Raw genomic sequence first — 12,515 nt, forward strand, 5'->3', positions numbered from 1 at the left:
AAGAATGACTTTATGGATGGTAAAACAAAGCACAGAGAAACAGCCCTACAGATATCCAATCTGTAGTACCAGTGTGGATAGTTGGTTTGATCAGCTGTTGGCAATGTCAATCACAGCCTACGACGGCCAAGAGTGTTGCTGCCAACTGGTCCTACCTCCCCAGGCCTGGCACCACCTCCCTCCTCACACAATCACTCTGCTTGGGTCTAATAGCTTTGCATTCCCCTGGATGCAGCTACATGCTGCACAGGCCTGGGATCCAACAGCCCTTCTGGGCTCACAACTGCACCCCTTCTTTACAACAGCATCCAATCCTACTGCTGTGGATTGGCTGAAGTGTTTTAATTTCTTGACCCCATAGTCTTACCCCTCTTCCAGAGGGGCCCTGGAGGAGGCCCATCCCTACCTGAGATGTTGATGGGGACAATGTTGGCCTGGGTGGAACACGACTGATGCCATCTCTTCTCTTCCACGACAGGCAGGGGAAAGGGTTTAGCCCAGCCTGTTGGCCTGTCTGGGGTGGTGGGCAGGCTTAGGGAGGACTTGGGGGGCCTCACGCCTGCAGTAGCATTCTCGTCTTCATTCTCTTGCCGATTTGTGGGCTGTAGAAAAAATGGAAATGAAGCCAAGAAGACTGTGTCATGGTAGGAAGGTCCCATGTGCAGATGAGACACACAAAAGAGGGGAAGGTACTGGGGAAGGAGGGAGTGACTGTCAGCAAGTGTGAGGGGAACAAGGGACTGGAAATGACAGCTCAGGTCAGGACTCCACTCTCTTCCTTGATGCCCCACAATCCTAATCCAGGTCCCTCCTGTCCTGCTCTGCCCCTGCCCCTCACTCCTAACCTGCAGCCCCCCTGCCTACTGATCTGCAACCACATCCCTGGATAATTCACGAGCAGTGCTGACCCTTCTTTCCCCTCACCATGGGCTCAGGAGGGCAGCTGAAGTGAACTGCCTTGGGGATAGGGGACAATGCAAGCCCTGTTGAAAGAAGCTCTTCCCCTCCATCAGGATGGTTCCTCTGTCTCTTTGCAGCATCAGCCTTTCAGCTGCCTTACAGCAAGGTAGAGGCAGGCCCAAGAGCTGGCCTGCAGGAGCATTTCTGGGCTGGCAGCAAAAGTGACAGACCCACCCCCAACCTGGGGCAGCTGGGGAGACTCACCATGAACACAAACTCCAGGCGCTTGGCAGGTGGTGGTCTGGGGGACGGCTCAGGGGGTGTGTCTGAAGGTTGGTGGCTAGAACAACGGAAGGTCTGACCAGTGACTCTGGTATCTGTGTACTGCTCCTCATACTCTTCTGTAAGACAAACAGCCAGGGTATTTCCATAGCTGGGGGAGTGGGGTGTGCAGGGTAGGACTTAGGACCAAGGCTTAGGACCCTGCCAGGGCAGGATCTAAGTCAGAGATGGCCTGGGGTCCAGAGGGTCAGGGGCCATAGCCCAAGAGGAATGAAACCAGGGCAAGGGGCCCAGAATTTGAGCAGGGCTGGAGCTCATAAGCTTGGACTCGTTGCTGTGGGCCTAGGATAAAGGAACTCAGCTAAAGGAATGGGGCAGAAGCTGGGAAGGCTGAGACCCTGACAATGGCTTGGAGGCCTGAGTAGGCCAGGCCTTATATTGAGGCCAGGTGCCTCCTAAGAGTTATAACTGATAACATCTGTGAGGCATGGGCGTGACTATGGGGGTGGCTGGAGGTCAAGGTTATTGCCCTTAAGACTCAACTAGGATTGTCTTAAAGGAGAAGCCTACCCCAGAATTTGCCCTGCAGAATTTGGGGCAGAGAAGCTTGAAGGATTGTACCCTGACAAAAGACACCTAGGAAGAGGCTACCCAGTCTCTGGTGGCAGCCTCCCTAAGTAAAAACCCTAAAGATCAAGTCATGGCAAGTGAGAGATAGGAAGCAGAAAAAGGAAACCAGGGAGCATAAGCAGGTTGGTCTGACTGCCAGGTGTATTGGACACAAAGTGGATGCCTCGAGCCTGCTACAGAGGCCCATAACCCAGAAACTGTATGGTCAACACTTGCCAAGAGGCCTCTGCATTAGCTGCCTCCATTTCTGGAGGCCCAGTTTGAGAGTGCTGGGACCTTTTCACACCTCCAGCTCTTAGCCATGGGAACCACAGGTGCTCAGCACCAATGTGAGTCAGGTCCTGGGGCTCTTGAGTTGGCACACTACTATTGAGGCAACCAAAGCTGGAACCCAGGGTCAGTATGCTTCATGGACAAAAAAAATCCAGCAATGCCGTGAAGGATTCTGAGATGCCAGGAGGGGATGAACCAACCTGCATTCAGAAAAGGTGTTGGCAAAAGCCTCACATCTGTGTGGGGAGGCTAGGAATTCCAGCACCCCAGACTCACCCACTAAGTTGTGACAATTATACTGGCTACTGTTTGACACACAACACCAGATAGCTCAGGCACCTCCAGTTCTTTACACAGAGAGCCCTTCCACAGTTCAGCTCATGGAGACATCCATGTTTGTAAACATTATCATTGAAAACAGGCAGAAATCAGCTGAAAATGATGCCTGACTTCCTGGTGACCTGTAATTCAGAGGTCAAGGTTCCCTGTGATCTATGGTCAGAGCTAACGGCCTTGCACCCAATACTGCTGTTAGGTCCTATATCAACCTATATCACTCTCACATTCCATATGGATCTTACTAGTATCATCTGATTATCTTTGTGCCTTGTACCTTCTTTTCCCTAAGAATCACCCTACCTAACAGACAGTGTTGCTGCCCCTTCTTGTAGTCCACCATCCATAGTCAGAAAGCCTCTACCACATGGGCAGAATGGTACTGGCCATCAATAAGCATGGTAAAATTAGGGGATCCCATGTAGAGAGAAACCCATAGCAGGTGTGGCTGGTGAACTCAGATTGGTGGGGCAGTGGAGTGTCCCATGGGAGGGGTGGGTTTCGCAGCCAGGCGGGGAGGTAGGGTGGGGTTTGCAGCCAGCTGGGCACTCTGGCTGGTAGTGGGGAGGCTGCAACCCCCCACTGCCAGCCAGCTGCAAACCTCCCCTCCCCCTGCTGCCGGCCAGCTGCAACCCCTTCCCCCCAACTCCCGTGGGATGCTCCACTGCTCCACCAGTCTGAGTTCACCAGTCACACCTGCCCCATAGGGAAGTGGACCCCATATGGAAACAGGCCAGGGTGGATTCCACGTGAACACAGAGCAGGGAAGCAGCTTCTGGCACTGGTATCTTCTCTACCTGCAGCTAGAAGAGCGAGCCAGTGGCTGTGCTGCAGAAAGGATTCTGGGATTAGAAGGACAAGCATAGATAATGCAGAACAGCAGGGGGGTGATGAGTCCTTGGAGAGCCAGATTCAAGGAAGTATTATTGCCCAGGTTCAAGGAAGAAGAGAACTGGCTACTAAAGGAATAGTCAGAGAGGGATCCAGAAGGGAGGTGTGACAGTTCATAAGCAAAAGGACAGGGCAGCTGTATGCAGATGGCTAGACAGGTTGTCAGCATCAGAAAGAGGAGGACCAGGAGCAATTCCACAGAGTTAGAAGTTACCAAGCTCTCATCTTGGAAACTGAGGAAATTATCTCTGAAACTGCTGAATGGAAGAGAGAGGCAGCACAGTTCTAGAGTGGCTGGAGCGGCTGCTGCATCGGGCATGCAAGGCATGGGGCCAGATGAATAATACCACTGGTGTAGGCAACTATTTCTTAACTCCAAAATTGTTCAATTCAACACAAGAGTCTCTATCTCAAATCTCACCTTGACATGCACAAGCTGATCTCAGAAACAGTCTTGATATAATAGATTCCTGTAAGATGACTGGTTTGCTACTACATGACATTTTTTTGGAGAATAAGAATACAAAATCCACATTAAATGGAGTAAAGACTAACTATTCGATAACTCTCAGAATGTAACTGTAATAAAAAAATTGTCTAAGTGGATGTGTTTCTAGTGGTGTTCCACAAAGATTGATGCTTATCCCTATGTGTTTATCATAATTTAAAGTAGTCAAAGATAAAGTTTGCAGGTGTCAAAACATTTGGGCAAGTGGTAAACAGTGGGGAGGACAGATCACTGCCTCAGAGCAGACTGCATTGTTTAGTAAACTTGGTACAAGTAAACAATATGCATTTTAGGCCAGCTAAATGCAAAGTGTAAAGGATCTCCCTGTGTGATGCTGTGGCCAAAATGCCTAATACATCATTTGATGCACACAGAAGGGATTCTTTTGTTAGAGTAAGCCACTAATTTTATCTCAGTATCTCTCACTGAAGCATACACTATCAATAAAACAGCCAGTTCTAGTGTCCACAGTTCAAGAAGGATGTTGATAAATTGCAGAGGGTTCAGAGAAGAGCTGCAAAAATGTTTCAAGGATTGGAAAACATTGTGTAGTGAGAGATGCCAGGAGCTCAACCTGTTTAGCTTAAAACAGCTCAGGGGTGTCTTGAATACATTTTCTAATATTCTATGCATGAGGAAAGTCAATTGCATAATAGAAGGTTCTTCAGTCTGGGAAACAAAGGTATAACAAGCTTTGCCTGGAAGTTAAAGCCCAGCAAACAGAAACAAGATATAAATATTTCTGAGTGCCGTAATTAACCACTGGACTAACTGTCCAGGGGCTATGGAGGAGTCACCATCACTGGCAATTTTATAATCACGATGCTTTTGTAAAAGTTCTGCTCTTGTTCAAACAGAATTGAATCCCAGGAAAGTAGGGCTGGAAGGGACCTCAGGAAGTCATCTAGTCCAACCTCCTGCTCAAAGCAGAAACATCCCTATCCAAACCATCCTATACAAGTCCTTGTCTAACCTATTCCAAAACCATACAAACAACTCTCTCACACAATTATGAAGAACATTGCCTCAAAACACCAAGAACACCCTAGCCTGACACAGGTAAAGTGGAGGGACAAAGACACTGTCAATGTCCTGCAACTACAAGCATTGTTGAATAAATTCAAAGGACCCAAGGAAGAAGGCCATGCTCCCTGCTACAGAAGATGGCAATCCTTGGCATCCCCATGGCCTGTGTCAGAGTGGAGAATCACATTCACCCCTCAGGGCCCCGCAGTTTATGATTGCATGAATCCCATCCCCTTTGCTTCTTGCATATTTGCTTTCTGGTCTCTACCACCTGCCTGCCTGTCTAAAGACCCATGGGGACAAAATCAATCACCTGAAGGAAGACCACCCACCCATGTAGGCACCAGCCTATCCAGGCTACATCTAAATGTTTCTGTAATACACAGATTGCCTGGAAATGCTGCTGCTCCTGGGTCTATGCCTGGGGACCTTGCGCTCCTCCCCAGACTTCCCTCATCCTGTTACCTTGCAGCAAGCTCTGAAGATTGAGCTGGGCCTCCTGGTGCAGCTCCTCCATGCATGGTGGCCGGCCTGAGGTCAGGAATACATTCACTGGCTGTTGCCATGACAATTTAGAGTGGGCAGTTTTCTTGTTCTCCAGGTCCAAGTTAGAGGTGACTGCAGAGAGAAGAGAAGAGGAGAGGGTGAGAAACAGGCAGCAGCCTCACAGGATCCCCTTGATACCCTTTTCACCCCTGCCAGTGAAGAGCTTGGATATAGGTCCTGAGGCTGAGGGTCCTGATGTGCACACACTGGATAGAGCCCCTTCAGACAAGGGCCAGTGAAGCTGGCAAGTGGGTGAGTATTGTTGGTTGCAAAGAATAGGGGGCAAACCAAAGCAAAGAGGGACAGCAATTGCCCAAGATCATCTGGCATCCTAAGGGGAGGGAGAGCCAGGACCCAGTCCAGGTACCATTTTGGTTGCCTGAACTGAGGGAGGATCTGCCCAGCCTGCAGCCCTCCAGAGCTGACAAGCCTTCCCAGGTTGGGTCCCCAGGGCAGATGCCTTTGGGCTGTCACTGTCTTGGGATGCTGCTGAAGGGTGCTGCTGAAGGGTGCCCTTTGGCATTCCCCTTCAGCGGTGACAGAGACAGAGATGGAGAGACTTTCCTTATTTCTCTTTTGTGGTTCTTATAATTTAATGATGGTTTGCTGGGGAGAAAAGGGTGTTTTTGTGGGATGGAGAGAGCTCCCTCATGAGAGATGGGGATCGGGAGTCAGTGGGCACAGGGATGAGGACAGGCTTTCTATACCAAGATGTGAATGGGGGTTGGGAAGCATAGTGGGGAGGGGCTGGAGGGTTTGCTGTCTTGGGTTATAGGCAGGGAAGTGACAATGGGTGAGATGAGGTGGAGTTTTAATGTTCTGGGGGGTGGCCTGGGACTGCACTGTTGTTTCACATCTTATGGGGCAATTTGTCGATCAATGTAAAGCCATCCTCAGCCTTCCTGGGTAGGGTGGATTACAGATTGAATTAATACATACACAAATACAATGTACAGAAGGCATGGCACAGCTGGGAGCAATGCCTATTCATCCCTTGCCCTTGCTAGCATTGTGTGCTTTCCCTCCAGAGGCCTCTGTTCCCTGTGCATTGACACACACCTGCCCTACATCCAGGGAGCTAGGCTGGCTGGGACTTAAGAATGTAAGAGATGCCAGACTGGGTGAGAGCACAGGTCCATCTAGCCCAGTATCCTTGAATGTACCAGGCTGCAGCCCCTCTACCACCTACTCAGGAATCTCCTGTGGAGGTTTTTGCTGCCTTTTTCCCTACATCCTTTATTCTATGCACATTGCATAAGTAACTTCACTAAATCCCAGGACTTTCGGGTCTATCTCCTCTTGGCTCTGGCTGAGCTGTCTATCTACCAGACCAGGAAGGAGGTGCTGGCTGAGAGGCAACCTGAGCAACTCTGGAACTGTCTCCCTTTCATTGATCAAGCCACACTTTCAGACAGAGTTCCACTGGGCAGCCTCCACAGGCTCCTTAGGTACCTTCAAGGGGCAGTGAGTGCTAGCTGGAGTTTTCTGCTCAGTGTCCCCACCTTGGAAACCAAGTTATTAAGCTATGATCTGCACTCTGATTCCTGTTTTTTCACCCACTGTTCCAATAATTTAATTATGTGCTTAGTGGCCCCCCTAACCATTGAGGGGAGCTTGTAGTTTTCTGGTGGGTCTAGATCTACCCTGCCTTTAAAGCAAATAGGCCTGTGTCTCAGAGGGACAGAGAAAGGATGTTAAGGAGAGTGTATTTATGCGGGCTGACCTGCCCCTCTTCCCCTACAAATTCTGGCATTGAAAGGCCTGGAAGTTCTAATTTGGAGGTTTTATCCAGAACTATAATGTTTACCACCTACTGGCAGACCTATCTAATCTTCTTTAGAACAGTTAAATTGTTGACTTTTATAACATCTTGTGCCAATGCGTTTCATAAGCTAATTACAAGAGGTGTGAAAAAGAGCTTCCACCTGTTAATGTTACACCTATTTCCTAATCATTTCCTTGCGCGTCCTTCAGATCTGATTTTGTGAGAGGTAGTAAATAATAAATCCCTCTTTACTTTCACAAAACCATTCATTATTTTATAAACCTCTCTCATTTCCTCACTCACCAATCTTTTCTTTAAGCTGAAAAGTCCTGGCCTATGCAGTTTTTCCTTGTATAGCAGCCTCTCCATGCCCCTGACTGTAGATGACTGGGGGGAGGGGGGGGGGCATATGCCCCTCTTGAGATTGCCATTGCTGATGCCACCACTGGCTTTTGCAGGTGGTTGCCACTTGCCACCCCCTCCCCCTCACTCCTGGGCCCCTCCCCCTCACTGCTGGCTTCTGCAGGTGGTCGTTGCTCGCCACCCCGCTGCTAACACTGCCCAGAAACTGTTCTCCCCCAGTCTCAGGAAGCACCAGTCACCCATGCCCCAGATAATCCTTTTTTCTCTTTATCAGAACCTTCTCTCATTCTATTACAACACTTTGGAGGTGGGGGGGGACCAGAACTGCACACAATATTCAAGGTGTGAGTGTACTATGGATTTATACAAGGGAATAATGACATTTTCTGTTATGTTTTCAATCTCTTAATGATTTCTAGCATCCTATTTGCCTTTTGGACTGCTGCTAGCACTGGGCTGATGTTTTCAGAGAATTTTCCACAATGACTGCAAGATTTCTTTCTTGAGAAGTAAAAGCTAATGTAGAGCCTATCACTGTGTGTCTGTTCTGGGCACTTCTTGCTCACGGGAATTATTTTGAATTTATCAACACTAGAGACCGGAAAGTTGACTTGGTTCCAGCTGTACTCTCTGGATTCTCTTTGGCAGTTCCTGAGATCAGTGTGATATGGGGAATGAGAACTGTAATGGCTGTGTAAGGTGTTAGGACTCGTAAGGATGGAATTCTCAGTGCCTCCCTTGCTTTCTGCAGGAGCCCTATATCACACAGAAAGGAGACGTGAAGGAAGTGAGGTGATCATACCAGTTAGAATGTGCTGAAAGGCCCCTTTATGGACTTTACCTGAGCAAGAGCGGAGGAAAGAAAGTGCGGTCCCTCTCCCACCTCCAAAAGCCAGGCAACCAACCCCCTGTTCAGATTTTATGCCACACACCCATCAATTTTCTTTTAGGCTTTTCCTGCCTGCTGTTCCATGTATGACCCCTAGATGGCAGTAGATTGCTGCAGACCAGACCTGCCACCCACCACACTTCCATTCACTCAGGGAGGAAGAGGAGACTGGATTGGGGCAGTCTCACAGCTCATTGGGTGCTGACAGAAGTGACATCTGTTGCACGATCAGCCCCCTAAAAGCACTCTACAGCTGTGCCGTGACAGAAGCGTAAGGCTGCAGAGTGCTTTGAAAGTGGCTGACCACACAACAAATTAACCCTCATCAAATGAGGGATCAGATGAAGATGCTCCAGCATGGAGCACCTTAGGGAACTTCTGTTTCTTAGAGTCAGTTTATCAGTGCAATTGGGGCTAGGCTGATGCAGCCCAGTCCTGTCCCTAATGCTGTCTGCAGAAAGGGAGTGGGGAGAAGGGAGGGGGAGGGAACTTCAGGCTGGGGTTCGCCCAGCCTGAGCCAGAGGGGAGATGGGTGGATTGGAGCACGCCCACCTCATAGCCCCCACTACTAGCCTCTTTCAGTTCAGGCCAGGTAAACCCCAGCCTGCAGCTCCCCTCCCCTCTCCCTTCCTGCAGACAGCACTGAAGCTGGGCCTGGGGAATGGGGCTGCATCAGCCCAGCCCCAGTCTCAGGACAGACAGACAGGCTCAATTCCCCTCTCCCCACCCAACCCAACAGGCACATGAACTGCCAGGGGACCAGTGCTGCCTGTTATCTCAGTCATGCCAAGCACCCCTGGAACAGCTGTGTTTCCAGCCAGACCCTTCCTGGGTCCCAGGACCCAGGAAGAGAGTAAACAAGGAAAGCAGGAGAGCAGAGGCTGGGCAGCCACTAGGTGGTGGTAGCTGCTGGCACCTGAAGGGGGCACGTAGCAGCCAACCCTGAATCACCTCACCACCAGGTATGCATCCGGGGGAGTAGTGTAACTAGAGGGTGACTGGGACACCAGTCCTAGCACCACCTTTGGGGAAGAAATGCACAGCAAAAATAGCTACTGCCACCAATGCCAGTGCAGCAGTCAGTGCTGTCATGCTATGCCTCTGAGTCTGGAGCATGAGAGTGCAGTCCATGCCTGAGGAGAGGGACTACAGGGAGCAAGGGCAGCAGTGTGCTGCCTTGGCAGGGGGTGTATGAGTGGTAAAACTGCCCGAGCTCTGCTCTGGAGTTGCTGGCATGTTTTAGGTGGCTGGGCCAAATGACACTGTGAGTCAGGAGACCAGGGGACTATTCCTGTTCTGCCACTGGCATATCAGGTGGCCATGAATCAGTCCTTTCCTCTCTTAGCCTTAGTTTAACCCTCTCTACAAAGTGGTGATGATCATGATCCCTCTGTAAAGTGCTGAGGGATCAGGGAGGGGCAGTGCTGAAAGCTGTTATCTGTAACACTGTCAGGTCCTGAAACATGAACCAGCTGTTTAGAAAAAACAATGAGATCAAGGTCACTATATTAAAAATAATATATTTTCTACCCTCCTGCCTCAGAGAAGGCTAAACCGCAGCAATCCAAGGGTGGCAGTAGAAGACATCTACAGTATGCTAAGTGAATATGGGTCAAAGGAAGGCTGACTTATGCCATGACTCAAGTGACAGGGCATCCCCAGCTGCTTTCCAATGTAATGCAACAGACTGAGAACACAATAAAAATACGGCATAAAACAGGTGCGTGAAAAATATGGCCTGCAGGCTAGATCTGGCTGACCAGGCCATTCTATGTGGCTCATGGAGTGCCTAAAAAATTTAGTAAATTAATATTTATTTGCTCCTGGCTGCCTGTCAAAGATAACATGAGCCAGGAGCAGTAGGACCCAGGAGGAGTCAGCAGGACTGAGGACCCCAGTCTCATCCCACCCCAGTCATTTCCCTGTCTTTGTCCCCTGCACTGCTCCAGCAATACATGGCCCAGGGGGTGAACTGCTGGACTGGGGAGCACAGGTCATGCTGGCACCTGGGGCCAGGAGCAGAAGGGGTGTGTCTGTACACAGGGGCAGAGGGTGTGTGTGTGTGTTCGTAGGGTGAGTCCCACATGCACACCCCACCATACACATGTACCCACACCCCCCCCGCACTGCCATACACACAGACCCCCACCCCGACATCCCCTCACACACCCCAGCCACCCTGCCTCCCACAAACCTTATATCCACCCACACCCCACATATCCACACACACCTGCTCTCTCATCCCACACCCCCACACCTGTCCACCCCCACAGACACACCCATGCCCTCCCCCACACCCCACATATCCACAGGCCCCCACAAACCTATATACACCCACCACAATATACAAGAGTAAGACTTCATTTTAAGCTATTGTGCAATCACCTCTATGTACACTATACAAACAGATGTAAATCAAGACAAAAATATTTCTGACATCAAAGTAATGAATGTTGTAGATGTTTTCTTTTAGAATATAATTTGGTTTCATAGTTTGTAGGGTTGGAAGGGACCTGAGCAGATCATCGAGTCTGACCCCCTGCCATGGTGGGAAAGAGTACTGGGGTCAAACGACCCCAGCAAGGTGTTCATTTTGCCTCTTCTTAAAGACCCCCAAAGTAGGAGCCAGCACCACTTCTCTTGGAAGTTGGTTCTAGATCCTAGCCACCCTGACTGTGAAGTAGCGCCTCCTGATATCTAGCCTAAATCTACCCTCTGCCAGCTTGTGACTGTTATTCCTAGTCGCTCCTGGTAGTGCTTGGGAGAACAGGGACTCCCCCAATGCCTGCTGGTCCCCTCTGACTAGTTTGTAACAGGCCACTAGATCCCCCCTCAGCCTTCTCTTGTGGAGGCTGAACAGGTTCAGGTCCCGTAGCCTCTCCTCGTAGGGCCTGCCCTGCTGACCCGTGATCATGTGAGTGGCCTCCTCTGGACCCTCTCCATGTTGTCCACATCCCTCATGAAGTGCAGCGCCCAGAACTGGATGCAGTACTCCAGCTGCAGCCTGACCAGTGTTGCATAGAGGGGGAGGATCACTTTCCTGGATCTGCTTGAGATGCACCTGTGGATGCATGACAAGGTGCGGTTGGCCTTCCTGACTGCATCCCCACACTGCCGGCCCATGTTCATCTTGGCATCAATGATGACTCCAAGATCCTTTTCTGCCTCTGCACTGACGAGAAGGGAGTTCCCCAGCCTGTAGGTATGCTGCTGGTTCTTCCTCCCCAGGTGCAGCACCTTGCACTTGTCAGTGTTGAATCCCATCCTATTCTCATCCGCCCACCCCTGTAACCTGTCCAGGTCTCATTGCAGCCTATTCCTCCCTTCTAGTGTGCCCACTTTCCTCCACATCTTAGTATCATCAGCAAATTTGAACAGGATGCTTTTTACCCCCTCGTCCAAGTCACTGATGAAGATGTTGAACAGTGCAGGCCTGAGGACCAAGCCCTGGAGGACCCCACTGCCCACATCTCTCCTGGTCGAAAATGACCCATATTGGTATTTTTTTGGTTCCAAGATGGCAAAACCTCTTGCTGAAAGGAGTACTTTCAGGGGCAAGCAGAGGGACTTTTGGTAGCAAAGGCCAGGGATTAGGGGGTGGGACTTCCAGTCACAAGATGGCAACCAGGGGGCGGGGTTATCCACGAGGTCCTTGACAGCTTGCCCAAACTTGGTAAGTGGCCCTCTGACCGAAATAATTGCCTGGCCCTGGCATAAAATCACCAGCCAGTTCATCACAGGGAGAAGGTTCTGCTCAGGAAGAGAATGGGGTAGCTGGGCACTGCAAGTCAGGACTGTGGGGACTGGTAGAGCAGCAATTTGGGATTGAAGAATACCTGTGAACCACTTTGTTTTGGGTCAGGACTCAAGGGCATCTGTGATTCTGTGTCCATGAAGCTCATACAGTCTGCCTGCACTCATTGGTGCCATTGGCCCCATATTTGCAATGCGCAGTTATATAATATAAATACAGACATTTAGTCAGCACTTGTCCCTGATGTGCCCAGCCCCTCTAGCTAGGACCAAAGGTTCTCCATTGACACAGCCAACCAGCCTCAGACTATCTTCCCCTCACCAGTAGTCTAGCCTCAGCAACTGGGGAGCCT

The 12,515-nt window shown here is 50.2% G+C and overlaps 1 protein-coding gene across 10 annotated transcripts in view; it reads right to left on the reverse strand.

Annotated features, from left to right (window-relative positions):
- The window catches only part of NHSL2 (NHS like 2), a 160,243-nt gene that overhangs the window by 18,646 nt on the left and 129,082 nt on the right, over positions 1-12,515 (reverse strand). For all 10 annotated transcript variants that reach the window (XM_090061377.1, XM_090061376.1, XM_090061378.1 and 7 more), the window contains 3 exons: positions 5,312-5,464; positions 1,165-1,301; positions 407-602 (listed from right to left, as the gene is read on the reverse strand). In XM_090061377.1, coding sequence (XP_089917503.1) covers positions 407-602; positions 1,165-1,301; positions 5,312-5,464 — 486 coding nt within the window. The remainder of the gene's footprint in view (positions 1-406; positions 603-1,164; positions 1,302-5,311; positions 5,465-12,515) is intronic.

The sequence above is a fragment of the Crocodylus siamensis genome, chromosome 8 (assembly GCF_052110815.1).
Source record: "Crocodylus siamensis isolate JL-2025a chromosome 8, ASM5211081v1, whole genome shotgun sequence".
NCBI classification, from domain to species: Eukaryota; Metazoa; Chordata; order Crocodylia; family Crocodylidae; genus Crocodylus; species Crocodylus siamensis.